The sequence below is a fragment of the Rhinolophus sinicus genome, chromosome 13 (genome assembly GCF_057876585.1).
Source record: "Rhinolophus sinicus isolate RSI-liver-muscle chromosome 13, RSI-T2T, whole genome shotgun sequence".
Lineage (NCBI taxonomy): Eukaryota > Metazoa > Chordata > Mammalia > Chiroptera > Rhinolophidae > Rhinolophus > Rhinolophus sinicus.
The window spans coordinates 62,000,715-62,020,411 of record NC_142513.1 but is presented as its reverse complement, the minus strand read 5'-3'; the positions used below and the strand labels follow the sequence as shown (position 1 = coordinate 62,020,411).

Genomic DNA, 19,697 nt, shown 5'->3' with positions numbered 1-19,697 from the left:
AGCGCAGAGAGTCCCAAACAAGATGAACCCAAACAGGCCCACACCAAGACACATCATAGTGAAAATGCCAAAGGTTAAAGACAAAGAGAGAATCTTAAAAGCAGCAAGAGAAAGGCAGTTAGTTACCTACAAGGGAGCCCCCATAAGACTATGAGGCGATTTCCCAACAGAAACGCTGCAGGCCAGAAGGGAGTGGCAGGAGATATTCAAAATGATGAAAATCTACTATGTACAACCAGGATTGCTCTACCCAGCAAGGCTGCCATTTAGAATCGAAGGACAGACAAGGAGCTTCCCAGACGAGGAAAACCTGAAGGAGTCATCACCACCAAAGCACTACTACAAGGTATCTTAGAGGGACTTTTTTAAGAAGATGGGAAAAAACTTACAAATATGAATAAAATGGCAATAACTACATACTTATCAGTAACAACCTTAAAAGCAAATGGATTAAATGCTTCAATCAAAAGACATTGGGTGGCTGAATGAAGAAGAAAACAAGACCCGTACATACGCTGCCCACAGTGACCCACTTCAGGTTGAAAAATGCACACAGGGGCGGCCAGATGGCTCAGTTGGTTAGAGCACCAGCTCTTAACAACAAGGTTGTCGGTTCAATTCCCGCATGGGATGGTGGGCTGTGCCCCCTGCAACTAAGATTGAAAATGGCGACTGGGCTTGGAGCTGAGCTACATCCTCCACAACTAGACTGAAGGACAACGACTTGGAGCTGATGGGCCCTGGAGAAGAAACACACTGTGCCCCAATATTCCCCAATAAAAAATTTAAAAAAAAAAAAAAGGAAGAAAAATGCACACAGAAAGTAAAGGGACTGGAGAATATATTTCATGCAAATGAAAACAAACAAAAAAGCTGGGGTGGTGATACTTATACCTGACAAAACAGACTATAAAACAAAGACTGTAACAAGAGACAGGGACATTTCATAATGCTATAGGGACCAATCCACTAGAAGACATAACCCCTGTAACCATCTACACACCCAACGTAGGAGCACCTAAATCATAAATCAAATACTGAGGGACATAAAGGGGCCAGTCACAGCAGGGGAGCTTCACACCCCATTGACACCTATGGACAGGTCCTCCAGACAGAAAATCAACAAGGAAACAGTGGCCTTAAATGACACCCTACAGAACATGGTTTAACTGACAGTTTGAGGACATTTCACCCCAAAGCAGCATAATATACATTCTTTTCAAGTGCACATGGAACATTTTCCAGGATAAGTGATGTCAAGCCACAAAACACGTCTCAATAATTTAAGACAGAAATCATATTGAGCACCTTCTCCAATCCCAATCGTAGTACGAAACTAGAAATCAATTACAAAAAGGAAACAGAAAAACACAAAAATACCTAGACTCAAATAACATGGTACTAAATAACAAATAAGTTACCAATGAGCTCAGGAAAGAAATCAAAAGATACCTGGAGAAAAATGAAAATGAAAACACAACAACGCACAATCTATGGGACACAGTGAAAGCAGTCCGAAGAGGGAAATTCAGAGTAATACAGGCCTACCTTCACAAACACAAAAAATCTCGAATAAACAATCTCATCTTACACCGAAAGGAACTAGAAAAAGAAGAATAAACAAAGCCCAAAGTGAGTAGAAGGAAGGAAATAACAAAGATCAGAGTAGAAATAAATGAAATAGTCAAAAGAAAGAAAAACAAACAAAAGGTCAAAGAAACCAAAAGCTGATTCTTTGAAAAGATAAACAAACTGGAAAAATCTTTAACCAGTCTTATCAAGGAAAAAAGAGGACTCAAGTAAATAAAATCAGAAGTGACAACTGACACCACAGAAATACAAAGGATCATAAGAAAATGCTGCGAACAATTACATGCCAACAAACCGGACAACCTGGATAAATTCCTAGAAACATACAATATTCCCAGACTAAATCAAGAAGAAATAGAAAATCTGAGCAGACCAATTACTACTAATGAAATCGAATCAGTAATCAAAAAATTCTCAACAAACAAAAGTCCTGGATCAGATGGCTTCAAGGGTGAATTTTATCAAACATTCAAAGAAAAATTAACTTCTTCTCAAACTATTCCAAACTATACTTTCAAACTATTCCAAAAAATTGAAGAGGAGGGGAGGGCTCCCAAGTACATTTTATGAGGCCAGCATTACCCTGATTCCAAAACCAGACAGAGACATGGCAAAAAAAGGGAATTAACGGCCAATATCCCTGAACATAGATGCAAAAATCTTCAACAAAATATTAGCAAAACAAATTCAGCAATACTTTAAAAAGATCATATACCACAATCAAGTGGGATTTATTCTTGGGATGCAAGGTTGGTTCAATATACACAAATCAATTAATGTGATATACCACATAAAAAAATGAAAGATAAAAATCATATGATCATATAAATATATGCAGAAAAAATATTTGACAAAATCCATCATCAATTTCTGATAAAAATTCTTAGCAAAATGGGGATAGATGTAACATACCTCAACATCATAAAAACCACATATGACAAACACACAGCTAACATCATACTAATGGTGAAAAGCTAAAACCATTTTCCTTAAGATCAGGAACAAGACAACCAAATGAATAGGAGAAGATATTCGCCAACAATACATCTGATAAGGGTTAATATCCAAAACATATAAAGAACTCATACAACTTAACAGCAAAAAAAACCAAACAATCTGGTTTAAAAATGGGCTGAGGGCATGGAGAACATTTTTCCAAAGAGGACATACAGACGGCCAATAGACATATGAAAAGATGGTCAAAGTCACTAATCATTAGAGAAACGCAAATAAAAACCACAATCAGATTCCACCTCACTCCTGTCAGAATGGCTCATCGATAAATCAACAACCAGTGTTGGCGAGGATGTGGAGAACAGGGAACCCTCATGCACTGTTGGTGGGATTGCAGATTGGCGCAGCCACTGTGGAAAACAGTATGGAGGGTCCTCAGAAAATTAAAAGTAGAACTACCTTATAATCCAGCAATTCCACTCCTGGGTATTTATCTGAAGAAATTCAAAACACTAACCTTAAAAAATAAATGCACCCCTATGTTCATTGCAGCATTATTTACAATAGCCAAGATATGGAAGCAACCTAAGTGTCCATTGACAGACAAATGGATACAGAAGAGGTGGTACATACATAAAAGGAGTATTACTCGGCCATAAAAAAGAGTGAAATTTTACCCTTTGTGACCACCTGGGTGGACCCAGAGGGTATTGTGCTCAGTAAAATCAGTCAGACAGAGAAAGACAAATACCATATGATCTCACTTACATGTGGAATCTAGAAAACAAAATACACAAACACAAAACAGAAACAGACTCATAGATACAAAGAAAAAACGGATAGTTGCCAGATGGGAGGGGGGTCGAGGCTGAGTGAAAAGGGGGAAGGGAGTCAGAAGTACAAACTGCCATTTATGAAAACCGTCACGGGATGTGAAGTACAGCACAGGGCGTGTGGTCAGTGACACTGTAACAACTGTGTGTGGTGCCAGGTGGGGACCAGACTTACGGGGGGATCACCTCATAAGTTACACAAACGTCTCATCGCTACGCTGTACACCTGAAACCAAAATAACACTGAATGTCAACTGTAATTGAAACATAAAATAAAAATAAATAAAATCCTAGCTGCCTTTTGTACAGGCCGCGTGGCCGTCCCTCGGGCCTTCCCTCTCCCAGTGTCTCCATCCTGGGCTTTGCATCCTCTCAAAGTCCCGTTTCATCACTAATATACTGCACGGTTTTAACAAGGTGTGTGAGCCACCGACGTGCGCACAACTCCCAACCATGTGTCCAGCCTCGCGCTTTCCTCTCAGTTCTCAAGTCTCTTCCCCTCCCCCTGCTGACCATCTCCCGCTGGGGGTCTAACGGGCATTTTGTACCTAATGCCTCAAGCAGCGCCCTTGATTGCCCCCAACAACACCTCTTCCCCCCCAGGCTTCCGTCTTTTGGGAGTTTTTACCATCGCCCACTGAACAGGGTAAGCCCGGACCCCAGGGTCGGCGGCTTACTTCCTGGATGCCGGTCTCAGGTGTACCCGGGGCAGGTGAGTGATGGTGGGTGGTGAAGCGGACCCCTGGGGCAGCTGCCTCAGCCACAGGGGGTTACTGCACTGGGACCCCCTCCCACGGTGGCTGGAGACTTGTAAAGCGCTGAGATCAGACAGCGCCTGCCACACATGTTCATCATGACCGCTCTCTCGCGCGTGCACACTCCCCACGTCCCCCCCCTCCCATCTATCAGCGACTCCTGCCGGCTCTCCCCCAGTCCACCCACTTCTCCCCACCTCCCTGCCACAGTTCTGACTGCTCGCTCCCCTCACCTGCTGACTGGGCTTCTGGCTCCGCCTCGGGCCTCCATAATCCATTTTCACACAAAAACCAGGTAGGTTGTTTTGCTTTTAGATTTTTGGTTTTTGGTTATTTTAATAGAAAATGGCTCATGGGCCTCCCCTACATAAAACCTTCCAGAACTTAACATTGCTTTCGTCATTTTCTTTTGTAATTTTTAAAAAGAGGCTTTATTTTTTAGAGCTGTTTTAAGTTTATATAAAAATTATGCAGCAAGTACAGCGAGTTCCCTGTACTGCACACGGGGTTTCTCCTATTAGCGTCCTGCATCGCTGGGGACCATTCTTACAACTGATAAATCAATGCTGAGACTTTATTAACGAAAGTCCATAGTTTACATCAGGGCTCACTCTTTGTGCTGCACACTTTGGGGGTTTGACAAAATCGTGGCATCTTATCACAGAGCCACCATTACAGAATCCTGCAGAAAAGTGTGCCATTGCCTCCCAAATGCTCCATGTCCCCCCTATTCATCCCTCCCCAAGAATTGGCATTGTTTTCAAAGTAAAATCCAAATTCCTTGCCATGTCCCAAAGCTTTCCACGATCAGGCCCATTTATCTTCCCTCTTCTAAGAAGCCAAGTCCATGTCACCCAAGGCTTTTGTCCAAGCTGTTCCCTCCTCCAGGAAGGGTCCCCTTGCAGGTCCCCATATGGCTGGCCCTTTCCGTCGTGCCATCCGAAGCGTGGCCCTTCCAGGCCGCCCAATCTGAGCTGGCCCCCGGCACTCATCACAGCTCCCTCCTGTACTTCCTTCAGAACTTGTCACCATCTGACGGGTCTCGTCAGTCTGTTCAGTACGTGTGGAGCACCCCGCTGTCCCACCGAGGCACCCCAAACATGAACTCCTCGGCCTGCTCACAGCAGGGTCCCCATGCCTGGCACACACGGGCCCAATAAACATTTACTGAATGAATCAACCCAAACTGAATGAATAAATAAATGACTAATGCCATGTAGCAGGCTTCTACATTTGTTTGTATTTTAGAGTTTACAAAGAGCTCTTACATTTTCTTAATCTAATTCATGTGATTAGGCTCAGATTTAGATGAAACTTAAAAACGCATTCACACACTCTCTCTCCTGGCACCTCATGGCTACATGTTAGGAAAGAGTGAGACCGTGTCCTCCAAGGCCAGAGAGTTCATTTCCAAGGACTTCACAGACCCCGAGGGCTGGACCAGCAGGTGAGCTGGTGTCATCCACCGCCCTGGGACACGCAGAACCTACACTGATTGCCGCAGCGACGGCCGCAGCCCAGCATCTCCCCACAGCTGACCTGGGGGGCGGGCCCCATCAGCTCTCCCGATTTTCCTGACCAGAGGAAGCGGCCCAGGGAGGAAAATGCCTCTCCCCAGGCACAGAGCCAAGACGTGAACCCCGCTTGCATGACAGCCCAGCGCAGACAATCCTTGTCCTCGCAATAAAAGCTGAGCAAACGCACCGTCGGGGAGATCCCGCAGGTCCCGGGGGGACAGGGATAAACCGCACAGAGGGGGAGAGGGTGGGCTCGCTGGTGCTGCCCGGCCTGCCCTGCACCAGACCACAGAAAGGGCAGATTCATGAGGAACACAGCAGGGCCACAATGCTTCCCCTGTGCAGGACGCCCGCAGGGGCTTGGGGTCGCCTTTCCCAGGGGCGCACGGGAGACAGTGGAGTCCCGAGTCCCGGTGGTCGCCGGCCCCACCTGGATGCCAGAGACCCTGCAGCCAGCGGCCCAGCCCCGCCTGTGCTTTCAGACTGGACAAGGGGCGAGCGGAGGTGAGCGTGCTGGGCCGTGCAAGCCTCTCTGCCCACACAACTATCTGAGGAACGCCGTCTCCCGCCTTGCATCAGAAAGCAACATCTTTAAAGATGAAGAAATCCCTACTTCCTTTTAATTTGTTATTGTCATGACACGACTGACTCACTAAGTAAACATTTCGAAGCCCTGTCTGAGGTCGCAGGCTTGCAGTCACTCATGCTCCATGCCCCCTTCCAAATCCCACCTCAGCGGGCAGGAGGGCACACATGCTACCCTTCCTAACTCAGGCCACGGCTTCCCCGCCAGCCTTCACATGTGTTCACGGCTCGGCTCACAGTCCCCTCCTCCAGGAAGCCTTCCCTGACACACCCTCCCAACTCACTGATTGCCCTGGGCGCTGCCCCCGTCCATGCCCGTCTCTCTCATCGTGCGGTGCCCAGTAACTGAGTTTCCTGATACGCGACTGTCTTCTGTGTCGTACTGCAGCCTGCACAGTCCGTGGCACAGAGGAGAGGCTACAGAGTCGCCAGAAGAAAGGAAAAGAGGAGGGGGAGGGAGAGCTCTGTGGTGAGACGCACAGACATCCAGACAGAAGCAGCTGTGGGCCCGGGTACGCACACACGCTGGCCATGGCAGGTGGCACGGTGCCTGAGCTCTCACCCCCAGACCCTGGCTGTGGGACGTGGGAGCAGCCACGCCCCTGTCACTGCCGGACACCAGAATGCTCTCAGCGCCTGACTCGTGGTGGTGCCCCAGACATGGCTACAGTCCCCCACACACAACACTCCACCACCCGCAGTGGGAGGGCAGGAAGGCAAGGGGGAGACTCAGGGGCCCCCAAGACCCACTGACACTGCCGCGAGTCACTGTGCTGGGCTGTGTCCACCTTGCCCCTGCCTGCAACCCCTGGACCAGCCAGCACTGTGGCAAGAAGCACACCGGCAGCCCAAGGGGAAAGCTCAGCACCCCCACCCTGACTCAGGATCCTCGGGGGCCCACGGGAGGCCCACGGACGCACGCACACACGGTGTTCCCTGCCACCGGGCCGTCCTACGACAGGGCACCTGCTCTACGTGCTCTGCACTGGCCTGCACCACCGTCTCTCAGTGGCTTCCTGTCACCGCCTGGGGCCACGGTGAGGCCTGCCCTGCGACACTGGGGGCCTTTACGAGAAGGGTCCTGCCCGCAAGGCCGAGGCAGGTCAGAGCGGGACTGCACCTCATTAACAGGGCTCGGCATTTAGTGAGACCGTACATACATTATGAGTAAATCCCAAAAGCCACTGAGAAAGCGGCACAGCAGAGCTTTCTGGGTACGTCCGTCATCGTAGCACGGCAGTACTTTTATACAGGTGTATCCATTTTTCAAAACTGATAGAACGGTGCACTTAAAATTTACATGCAGGGAAAAGTGTACATCTTACCTAAGTGAGACCAGTGAGCAAACACTGAAGTTGTGCTAATTGTATACACGCTGAAGTGTCTGAAAGAGAAGTGCAGCGATGCCTGAAATTTATTTTTAGAGATGCATCAAAACAATAAGATGAGCACGGATGGTATGTGACAAGGCAAACAGAGAGTTAAACGTTACCTGGGAAATCTAGATAGTAGCTATAGTGCAATTCTTTCCACTTTTCTGTATGTGTGAGCAATGCCTGTAATAATGTTTTGGAAAAATGTAATCAAAAGCAAGCTAAAGAGTCAATAATGTGGAGAAATGTCAAAAATCAGTGATGACACAAGTGTCTACTGTGGTTTTGATAACGTTGTGGGAACTGAGAAGTTACCCATAAGCCAACCCCGAGTGGGACATCAGCACATGAACCGGGATGCAGGTGGGCAGGTCACCCCGGCAGGACAGCATGCTAGGAGCACAGCTTACAGTGACCTGGGGGTGAGCGCCACCTGCCTCGGTTGGTTGCGGGGAAGATGGTATGAGGCCGTGCCCACAACGGTCCTAAATCAGAGCCTGGTGTTGAAAGGCCTCAGGAGGAAGGAGGGGCTGGCGTGACAGCTGGATTTCCAGGGTGCACACCGGGGGGCTGGCCACCAGGTGTGGGGAACAGAGTCAAGGGCTCCGGATGGCTTCCCCCACCATGAAAAGCTCACTCCCTGAGCTCGCCAGTCACCATGATTATTTTTAAAAAGACGCTGCAAGGAAAACAGACGGGTGGGAAGTACTCTTGCAAAGCTCAGAGCGTCTTGGTTCAGCTGGTAGGATTTGAAACGGTTCCTTTTCCATCCCTGCTCCAGGACCACACGCTGTTCCCCGTTACCCAGAGCTCGCTTCCCAGCCCTGGCTCCCACTCACTCCCACACGCCCTTCAGAAAACAGTGTGGACAGCACCTCCTCAGGGAAGCCCTCCTGGTCCATCCACGAGGTCCGTCCCCGTGAGGGCACCCAACCCCCTTTATTTTTATTAATATTTCCGTGTGAGTGAGCATTTGACTAATGTGTCCGTCCCTTACAGCCCGGAGCCCAGCACTGGGGCAGAGAATGCTCTAAACAAATGGTTAGCTGAGAATGAGTTCCAACTGTTTGAGAAAGTGACTTCACTCTTTGTCTATTGAAAATAAATAGTAAGCGCGTGGTGGGGCGGGGAGGGCAAGCAAATAGATCCAGCTACATCTGTGTTTGTCCCGGGCAATACTGTATGGCTTTTAACTACCAAAGATGTCTGGCAACACCCCATGTGGTGGTCCTTTCTCCTTGGAAGGAGTCGTGGGGGGAGGGGAGAAGCGTACAGTGGGATTCTCCTGGAACCCCGTCCCCACTGCCCTGTGATGAGGTTGCCCCCCATCCCCTCCCTGCTGACCGCTGGCCATGGGACTCACAGGGTCCCCAGGGATCGTGTGCATTTTCCAACAGTCAGAATGTAGGCACCTGTGGAGACCCTGTGACCTGAGTCTCACTGGGGAACCTACCCCCACCCCAAACCGTCACAGGCTCAAACTCTGCGCTTCTGAAACAGGCGAGCTGGGAGGGTTCTTAGAGGCCCTCTCTGCTCCCACAAGCTTCCGTCCACTCTCTAGACAAGACAGTGAATCCCAGACATGGAAAGGGGTGAACCCAAGGTCACCTGCTATGCATGGATTTAACAGGACAGCTATCCATGCATTTAATCCCCACTCTTCCCTCAGCTGAACTCAGAAAAGGACTCAGCGTTATTGAGTGATGCTGAGGGGTGACCCCAGAGGAGCCCCTGATACCAGGCGCGCATCCACAGTGGCCATGGGTCCTGTGACAACTCACAGCGGAGCGTCTCCACGATCCGCCCTCAGCTGAAGCCTCGCCCCGGCTACGCTCTGCCCGGCGCAGCGACTTGCCAGGACATGGCACAGAGCCCCATGGGGGCACTGGACCAGACGCTCCCCTGTCCACTGCCTCCCTTGCCCCTCACAGGGGTCGCCCCCAGGGACACTCAGCAATGACCTTCTTATACACACATCTCTGGCTCAGAGTCTGTTGCCAGGGAAACCGACTGATGCAGCCATGGACAGGAAGTGGCCAGACCTCTCATGAATAAAATGGTTTCAGGAAACGGGGGGCACCTATAAAACCCAGGTCACGTCCAGCCCACAAGGACGCCTCAGTGGAAGTAAACGCACTGTGTGGTCTGCGTCCGAAGGGGGACATTCTCAATGCTTGGCCCACTTTCCACAAGAGGGAGGCCAGGGCTACCTGGGCCCCACGTACACTCTCCCCCGAGCCCCGTGCCCCGTGAGGGTTACTGTGCCCCGTTTAGGGGTGCTGGCCTGTCTGCACACGCCGTTTCACACGCCTCCTCTCAGGCCTGGCTTCTACAGGCCCGGGAGGTGGGGGCAGAGGAGGAAAGGGACACCTTTCCTAAAACCGATGAGCCTGCTCCTCTCAGGGCAGGAATCCGTCCCAGGGGCGTTTTGGTCTCCGTGCTCCACTGCCTTCCCCCGGGGTTAGACATGGCTGAATGGGACCTGCCCCAATGGGTCCCTGGGTTCTGGCCATTCCTCCCCCATCTCCCAGGGCTGAAGAAGTCAGAATGCGCCCTTCACTTGCCTTGTTCTCTTCTTTAAAGAAAACCATGTGTTTACTCTCTTATGCCAAAGTTACAACAGCTGACGGTTTGCCAGTGTTGACTTTAAAAGCTGGGCAAAGGGGTTAAAACCCTCCCTGATGCCTGTGTATGTTTCTGCAGTAAACGGAGGAGGAGGTTTTAAAAACCGTCTCATCCGCGGGGCTGTACCTGAGGGTACACAGAGCCCCCCCCACCCCGCGCCGCCCCGCCCAGGACACAGACCTGGGAGGCTCAGCGGGTCCTGCCCCCCAGCCCCCAGGACCCCAGCTGTGGGGACCCCGTGGGCTCAGCATGTACACCTTGCGCCTGCCCTGCTTTGCCAGCAACACTCACAGAGGAGATGAAGGGCAGAGAAAGCCGCTGCCTGGCCAGGGTCTTTCTCACCCCCTTGGGGGTCCGGGGACCGCCCGCCACCCCCGCCCAACAGCCTAGTGAGTGCTCAGCCAGCCTCTGCAAGGACGACAGACAGACGCACACGTGCACACTCCACGCGGGCGTAAACAGAACTGTGCTCCCCCTACCTATGTGGCTTCACACCCTGCACCCACCTCCCACCAGTCCCCTGAGAAGAAGGCCACTCACCACTCTGCCTCCGAGGGAAGATCCTCTTCTGCAAACTCATCCTGAGGGCCCTGGGGCCGGGAGGCCCCTCCAAGCCGATTCAGAAGTCCTGCGTGATCCTCCGCAGCTTCTCGGGCTGGGAGTGTTTGAATAGGAGTTAAAACTACAAAGTAACTCCCCGTTAGAGCTGCTGCCCCCCCTCCCCGGCAGGGAGGGAGGGAAAAATCCCTTCCCTCTGCCAGCGAGTCTTTAACGGCTCAGAGCGGCCGCTTCCAACTCCTGCCCTCCTTGCAAAGCAATGTGTATAAAAGCCATGTTATTTCACTGAATCAAGCCCTCAGATCATAAGCTTTTTCCTGCACCGCAAACAGAAATGTAAAACCTCAAACTTTCCTTTGGACTCGGAGTGTGTTGAGAGGGCAGAAGACAAGCCTGTCTAATGTATGGAGACTTCACTCACTCAGCTGCTTAGATCATCCCAACCACGCACCGCTCCCCCCACCCAGCGTTTTCTTCTTCTTTTTTTTTAATGAGTTCTGGTGTGTTTATGTAATTGCGAGGGACAAATACAACACCTCAAATCCTTGCCCAACATTGAAATGATTCATTTTCTCCTGCACACACACCACACACAAACACAGTGCCTGTTTAATCCAAGTGAAAACGCCTTTCATGAAATCTGCAAAGGGCTGGGGCTGGGCCACTCATGGTGAATGCAGCCTGTGTCCCCAGACGGGCAGTCGGCGCGGGGAAGGTGGAGGCTGACTTTAATCACGGCAAACAGAAGGTGCCCCGACTGCCGCCCATGTCAGGACGAGGCGGGATGAGGAGCCCTGAGCCCGAGCCCTGGGGAACTGGGCTCGGGACTGTTTGCAGCCTCATCTACCCCATTTCCCCGGCTTGCCTTTTCATACCAGGATCACTTATTTTTAAACTTGGACAAGGCAGACTATTATTTTAAATGACCAATTTGATTGCCGGGTTAAATAAATCCTTGGATTTCCCACCGAAAAGACCAAAAGGATATACAATACATGGGCAGAGTCAGAGCTGAAAACTGGGGCAAAATGTGAGGGCTGGGGACACCACAGTGTGAGACGGGATGGAACGGAAAGTTTGCTGTTCCAGGAAAACTAGTGAGACAGAGCCGGGTCCGGTTTAAGTCACCTGTTTATGCATCACCACCTAAACATACAACACCTGTCACCTGCCAAGTGTCCCAGGCCTTCCTGGGATGTCCCTCCATGATCCCTCCACGCTGTGGTTGCCTCGGGTTTCTCCACCCACGTCATTCCCACTTCTAATGACGTGGGGGGCCTCGAGGGGGTCAGGTCGCAGGCTTCAGTCACCAGCATTTTGCTCAAAGCACCGCCAGGCAGGTCACTGCGACCCTGATCCACACACACGAAACAGATTAAATTTGAAGAATGACACTGAGGGTTTGTTTGTTTTTCCTCCATGAGCTTCCCAATATCCATCTGGGCTTTCCAACATCACTGTGTTATCCACCCCCATTCAGGGAGGAGCGAGAGCTTTCCATTCATACCACTTAGAGGATGATAAAAACACGTTTTAATTTAAAAAAAAAAGGTTTTCTAAGTCAAGTCATTGCCTTTGGAACTCCTAAGTAGACTGTTAAATCAACAGCAAAGGCTGTAATTTTGAAAGTCATGGCGTTTGATCATATGAATCAAGCCTTTGATAAGTTATTATTTGGGCAGTCGGCCCTCCAAATATGTCCACATCCTGTTGTGGGAACCGTGACTACGTTATGTTACACAGCGAGAGGCAGTTAAAGTGGCAGAAGGAATTAAGGGTGCTAATCAGCTGACTTTGAAGGAATTTTCTGGATTCTCTGGCCCAATGTAATCCCAAGGATCCCTGAGAATGTGAGAGGGAGGCAGAAGAGGGCTCAGACCCAGAGAAACTTGGAGCTACGCTGCTCGCTTTGATGACGGAGAAAAGGGCTCTGAGCCAAGACTGCAGGTGTCTCCAGAAGCCACAGAACTCAGGGAAGTGGAGTCTCCCCGCACGCAGCTCCAGAACGGAATGTGAACCCTGCTGACACCCGATGACAGCAGGCGAGACCCAGGCTGGACGTCTGACCTCGAGAATTGTCAGAACATAAATTCGTATTGTTTTAAGCCACTGCTTTTGTGGCAATTTGTTACAGCAGCAATCGAAAACTAATACATTTGGGTTTGTTTACATTTTGTTCCTTTAATGCCAAAAGCTTGGTTTTGATTACAGAGAGCAAAGCCTGGAGGATTCAAAGCACAAAATTTATACCATAAACCCATAGATTTGGGAAGAACATATGATGATAAAAGAACAGTGGTTTTCTCATCCAAAAGGAGATGAAAGGCTGCCCAGCAGAAGGGAGGATGGGGTTACTTTAAAATGACAAAATCAATTTTCCGTCATCTGCAGAAATGGGGTCTAAGAGTTTTAAGTTCAATTACAGAGACATAAGAAAGGCTGCATGTTTATACATGATTTTCCCCCCTGTGTATAGCCTACTAGCTACATGTCCAGATATGAACAGAGGCTATCTCTGGCTAGAGGATTACGAGTGCATTTTATTTCTTTTACTCCGTATTTCCTAGTTTGTTTCTTCGGGGGAAAAAGGGAGGAAAAGTATATGTACACATGGGAAGCCCTAGTCCTGGGCAGGCCCGAGCACTCCCCACCCACAAAGGCGCCTCTTTCCCTGCGCCGGCGACTGAGAGAACAGCTGTTTGTCACCCAAGGTCTGCAGCAAAGGATGGGAGGGCCTCCTCTTACTGGTTAAACCCCCTGGGGAGAGATGCAACCTTCGGCACCCATGTTCCAGCTCTCTGTCCTCCTCTCGGCTCTCCTGCCCCCACCAGCAGCGCCCCCTTGCTGGCCCTGCAGGGCTCAGGCCTAGGACTGAGCGCTTACTGAACCCCCACCCACTCAGGAGGCCCCCTGGACTGTGCTCACGTCAGGGGGCTGCGTCCTCTTCCTTGGCTGGCTCTTGTGTCCCCCAGCCCATCAGCGTTATAGACAGACACCTCCCGTTGCAAAGTGGGTGCTACCCCATCGGGAGCTGATTCTGACCAGGCAGCCAGCATGGCGGAAGCTTAGAGGAGCCGGCTGCTGAGCCCACAATGACCCGTCTGCTGCGGATGCAGGGTCAGTGTGCCTGCGCCGAGCCCTGAGTCTTCCTCCCCCTTCCCATGGGGTGGCCCGGCCGGCCATTCCCGCTCCCGGTTCTGCCGAGCGGCCCTGGCGCCTGCCCCTGACCATACATTCCGTCCCATGTGGCGCTCTCTACATGGAAACTGGGTATGCAGCCTGCCCTGCTCCATTCTTCCGAACCACAGCTGCCGCCCCCCCAGGTTCCAGCACAGCCTCCTTCCCTGGTGGACAGCGGGGACCAAGTCCAGCTCCCCCAGTCCGGCTCCCACCATGGGTCTTGCTGGTCCCTGGGGCCAGGCCCACAGCAGCCCCGGCGGCACTTCCCACAGCCCACTTCCTCCCGTTTCCCTCTCCCGGGCCGAGCTCCCTGCTGATGCTGTCACATCACATGTAACCCTTCAGAAAGGGCTGAGCCGTGGCCTGCGAGCATCACCCCAAGGTCACAAACCTCTGAGGCTCGCTCTCCCTTCCGCCTCAGGCCCTGACGGCTCAGCACGTGGCCTGCTCAATGGATGGTGGCAGGTCAGCGCTGTCTCTTGAACTTGGCCCCTTCCCACATTCTCACAGATGGAGCTGCCACACTGCATGGAGGGACATGTGACAGCTCGCAAGATAGTGACCTCGAGGGAGGCTGGGTGGCTCAGCGAGAGCCCGTAGACTCTTTTCCTGCCTAACGAGTAATCATTAGCCTGAATGCCTACATTCCCCACGATGGTAAACGCAGCTAAAAATCAATTTCCTTGTTCAATCAACCCACTCATTTCTACATGTCCACTGCCTCTAAAATTTACTTTAACACTCAGAAAATTACAGAGACAGCCTATTGTGCCAATGTATGGTGTTCAAAATGCTTTATAATTTTTGAACATTTATTTTAAGGACAAACTGAACCTCCTACAACATTCAAATAAGGGCAAAGCACAGACTGGTTCTCTAACCTAGATTTTGTAATCCTAAATCCCAGGAAAAAGTCCTGAGATTCGTCAGGTCATCTGTGCTAGTGTTGGAAACCACAACACCTGCTTACCGATGAACCACCTAACAAAGGCATTCAATACTCAATGTCCGCACACATTAGAAAGAACTACCCTATCCTGTGTCACCATGTGATCCTATCTATGTGCCCATTTCACAGATGTGCAAGTGGAGGCCCAGAGAGGTTGAGGGACTTTCCTGGACCACAGAACTAAGAAATAATGGAGGTGAGACACCCAATGTTTTTATGGAAAGACCAGACAGATGCCCACCAGTTTCTCAATCAAGAACTCAATGGATAAATGTGTCAGTGAAAAGGACCTACCCACATGTCCCCAGGTGGGAAGGTGGTGACCTCTGGTGCTCACTCCAGGCCTTGGGTGGGCATCGTTGTGGAACCAGGAAAGTCAGCACTTAGGGCTCAGGGAGGCGCCAATCAACGAGGTCTGCAAGCTTTCAACAGGACCACATCCCTTTCCTCAGACATGTCACCTGGAACATCAAGACCTAAAACAGAGCGATATGAAGTCGTGGTTGAAGCAGGGTGACGCGTCTGCTGCCTGGGCCCCCAGTGCTCTGCTGAGCGCATCTGGAAAGCCCTGGCCCACAGCAAGCTCCACATCACACACGGGGACGCTAAGTCCCAGAAGGAGCAATGACCTGCTCAAGGGCAAAGGAGCACAGCACTGCCGAGTGCTAGCGGCCACCCAGGCCAGCCACGCATCTGCCGCCAGAAGCCCAGCCCTTGGTGAGCCGTCTGTGCCCAGGGAGATGAGTACGGGAAGCCCAGAGCTGCCCTGCTCAGTCTCCTTTGTCCATGGGAGAGTCCAGGCAGGGAGACATCCCAGGAAATCGCAGGGAGAGATAGGACTTGCTTTGTCCATCTTTCATGCACTTGGTACTTTTGAAAGCACATCCACAAATACCTCGTTTTGAATTTATCATAAGACATTTTCTTCAGACCCAAAGGTATAAGGGCTTTATTCTGGAAGCTTTGTCTTGCTTTACTGCAAAAGTTTTGCTTACGTATGTGTGTGTGTACGTTTCACATTATGTGTGTATACACACACACGCACACACATTGCTCATTATTTACCCATGGCCGATGCACAAAATTGCACAATTCTAAGTTGACTGCATACGTATGAGTCCCAGAAAGCAAGCACAGGCCGCAGGGAAGACACGATAGCATCTGGCATCAGGAAGTCAGTGCCAGCAAGAGGGCTTCCTGGGCACCACGCTGCGGGGCACCAGCACAGGGGACTCGCGCACGTGCCCTCTGGTACCACCCTCTGTCCCTGCAGGCCTGGGCCAAGCTGGCTCTTGGTGTACAGACACACCGCAGTGGTGCCAGCACGCAGGAGGCTACTTCAGAGCCAGCCCCCGCTCCTGCTCCCTAGTCAGCAGCCCTGCCCCCGGGGTCCCAGCCCTACTCCTTTCCTCCAACCTCTCCCCAACTCAAGACTGACCACGGGTGGACTGAACCCAGGGACCCCCAGACTACAGGGCCTCTGGATTCACTCCCTGCACAACAGCTTGTCTTCTTTCTCTATGGAGATGAGGCCTGCTTACTCTGCTCTGGGAGCAGACCCTTCGCATGAAGACACCAGCTGCCGGCTGTCCTGAACGAGTTTCACATGATGGTGTATGGTCCTCCAGACCGGGCTGGACGTGGGAGATGGAGAGAGTGTATGTAACTGTGATGAACAGCAGTGATGAGGATAACGTGGAAGGTGATGGTGGTGATGATGGTGATGATGATGGTGATGGTGTCGGTGATGGTGGTGATGAAGGTGGTGATGATGGTGATGGTGACGGTGATGGTGGTGATGATGGTGATGGTGACGGTGATGGTGGTGATGATGGTGATGGTGACGGTGATGGTGGTGATGAAGGTGATGATGATGATGATAGTGACGGTGACGGTGATGGTGATGGTGGTGATGATGGTGATGATGATGGTGACGGTGACGGTGATGATGGTGATGATGATGGTGATGGTGACGGTGACGGTGGTGATGGTGATGAAGGTAATGATGATGGTGATGGTGTCGGTGATGGTGGTGATGAAGGTGGTGATGAAGGTGATGTGACGGTGATGGTGGTGATGGTGATGAAGGTGGTGATGATGGTGATGGTGACGGTGATGGTGGTGATGACGGCGATGGTGATGGTGATGATGCTGAAGGTGGTGATGGTGGTGATGGTGACGGTGATGGTTGTGCTGGTGGTGATGATGGTGATGGTGACAGTGATGGTGCTGAAGGTGGTGATGGTGGTGATGATGGTGGTGACGGTGATGGTGGTGGTGGTGGTGATGATGGTGATGGTGATGATGCTGAAGGTGGTGATGGTGGTGATGGTGACGGTGATGGTTGTGCTGGTGGTGATGATGGTGATGGTGACAGTGATGGTGCTGAAGGTGGTGATGGTGGTGATGATGGTGGTGACGGTGGTGATGATGGTTACCACTTCCTGAGTCTTTACGTGTGCCGGGCACTGTACTAATCACTTCACATTCATTACCTCTCTTAATCAAGGTGGGCCGCGGTCAGCATCACACGCAGAATGCCTCCACTGAAGCTTGGTGATCTCCTCCAACCTAGACAAAAAGGCAGGAAGAAATCGACATGTGGCCATGTGGCCGGCTAACTGACCATGGAGGCTCAGCCAGGACTTTTGCAGCACAGGGAACAGGAAGCACAGTGGCTCCGCAGCAGCCCTGGCGAGGGCCCAGTACGCAATGGGCACCCTGAAGGTGGTGAGGGGCACAGGGCGGACCTGGGTACTGGAACCAACATAAAGTCCCATGGTAAGCCCTGGGGTGACATGTCTTTGCTCTCCTTTGAACTGGGGGACACGGAGGGAGCCCACCACTTAGGGGCCGAGCGAGTCCCGCTCTTCTTACATCCAGTCAGTGTGGGTCCAGTTTGGTGACGAGCACTCAGTGGCTCTCCTAACTTCTCTACCTCCCTCTGTCTTCCTCTCCTCAAAGGCATCCTCTCCTATGGCCACAGAAATCAGATCGTTCCACTTGCTACTTAACCCCACTCTGAGATTCCACATAAATGATCTGATAAAATGCAAACCTCTGAACAGGGATGTAAGACCTCCATTATGTGCCCCCCCACTCCCCGTACACCCCGCAGCCTCCCCTGCCTCAGAAGCCCTGCTGCTTGCACCCGCTGCTGCTCACCTCCTGCCCCACTTCTGACCTAACGCGTCCTCTCCTTCTCAGCTCAGGCAGCACCTTTCTAAATCCCGTTTCCTTCGAGTGCCCCGGCCTCCAGGGTGACCCGTGCCCCTTTCCCGCACTAAGTGACATCCTCTGCATATTTCTCATGCTGTGCTTCCTAGTGTCCTATCATGACTTGTTTGTATGTCCATCTACCCCACTAGGTTGTGAGGACACTGAGGGCAGGACCTAGGTCTCATTCCTCTGTGTCCGCTTAGCTAATTCAGCGCCTGGCATATGGCAAAAACTCAAAGTCTTCTGAACTAATTAAGTCATGGAACTGGTGAGTGCATGACTGGGACTTCCAGTGCCTAAACCAGAGAAGCAGAGAGAATGGCTGCAAGGAGGAGGCGGGAGAGGAATGCGGTCTGGACAAAGAGACTCCGGAACATCTGTGGGCCCCAGACAGGAGAGGTGCCTGGGGGGCATGGGATGGAGAAACTGGAGGTCGAGAGAGATCTGGGCTGGGCACAGAAACCAGAGTGTCATCGGCGTATAGAAACGAGTGGAAGCCAAGAGTTCAGATGGAAAATAACCTAGAAAGTACAGTAAGAACTGTGGGCTCAGGACGAAGCCTCAGGAAATCCCAACATTTAAGGGACAAACAATGGAGGAGATAGCCGACATCAGGGCAGAGAACACACTAAAGAAAGATAAAAATTAAGGAAGTTCCAACACAGAAGCCAAGGGGAAGGGAGGGTCCGTTTTGCATTCTGTTTAGTCTTTACTGGCTTTGCGACAAAACCAATAAACCCCAGGAACCTCTGCTGAACTCGTTTGGCTCCCCATCTTGCTTGGAGGAAGACTAGCTTTCAGCACCCCCTGGAATCAAACAGCTGTCGTTTCTAGGGTGCTAAGGAGGGAATTTGGCGGGGGGGGGGGGGGAGCAGAGGGACCTAACTGAGGACCTGGTTGGCAATTCAACCAGTTTCCGAAACCTAGTGCTAATTTGTGCAGCCCCGAGCCCTTTCCCCATAAATTGAATTCCCTGTGCATCTGAACGAAAATATAATCCACGTGTTCATGATTCACTTGGAATTTATGTAACCAAATGTTGGGCTGTAGCTGTTTGATGTCCGAGAGCCCATCTGAAGACTCTGCAGCCAGAAGTCGTGAGTTGCCACGGAGATGAAAAGGAGAGAAGCGCCGGCCAGCCCCATGCACAGCGCCGGCCGTCAGCTCGGCGTGATGGGTGCCGTGGGGAAGGCGGAGACGGCCAGTTTGCCCGTTAGTAGATCAGACCCACGTCCTGTGTCTCAAGCTGCTGGCATCTGATACTGAGCAAGACACAGCAACAAATAGCGACGCCTGGACAGAACTGCCACTTATGTAACTATTTGGTTACTGTTGGACATTCAGACGATCTCTGATTCTGATGTTATAAAGAAAGCTGAAATGAAAATCTCTGTCCGTAAATGTTGGCCCACATCTCTCTCTCTTTCCTGAGGATAAGTTTCCAGAAATAGAATTACTGCATCAAAGGGGATAACCCTGCTGTTAAATGGCATTTCAGAAAAGCTGCACTAAGTTACGCTTCCACACCCAGTGAAGGAAGTCGGCTTTCTCACTGCACC

The 19,697-nt window shown here is 51.1% G+C and overlaps 1 protein-coding gene across 4 annotated transcripts in view; it reads right to left on the bottom strand.

Moving 5' to 3' along the window:
• The window catches only part of IL16 (interleukin 16), an 88,132-nt gene that overhangs the window by 61,972 nt on the left and 6,463 nt on the right, over positions 1-19,697 (bottom strand). For 3 of the 4 annotated variants that reach the window (XM_019743499.3, XM_019743500.3, XM_074317683.2), the window contains exons 3-5: positions 17,415-17,490; positions 15,214-15,395; positions 10,773-10,887 (exon numbers count right to left, since the gene is read on the bottom strand). In XM_019743499.3, coding sequence (XP_019599058.3) covers positions 10,773-10,812 — 40 coding nt within the window. In that variant the 5' untranslated portion in view covers positions 10,813-10,887; positions 15,214-15,395; positions 17,415-17,490. The remainder of the gene's footprint in view (positions 1-10,772; positions 10,888-15,213; positions 15,396-17,414; positions 17,491-19,697) is intronic. The other variant, XM_019743503.3, reaches the window with a different exon arrangement.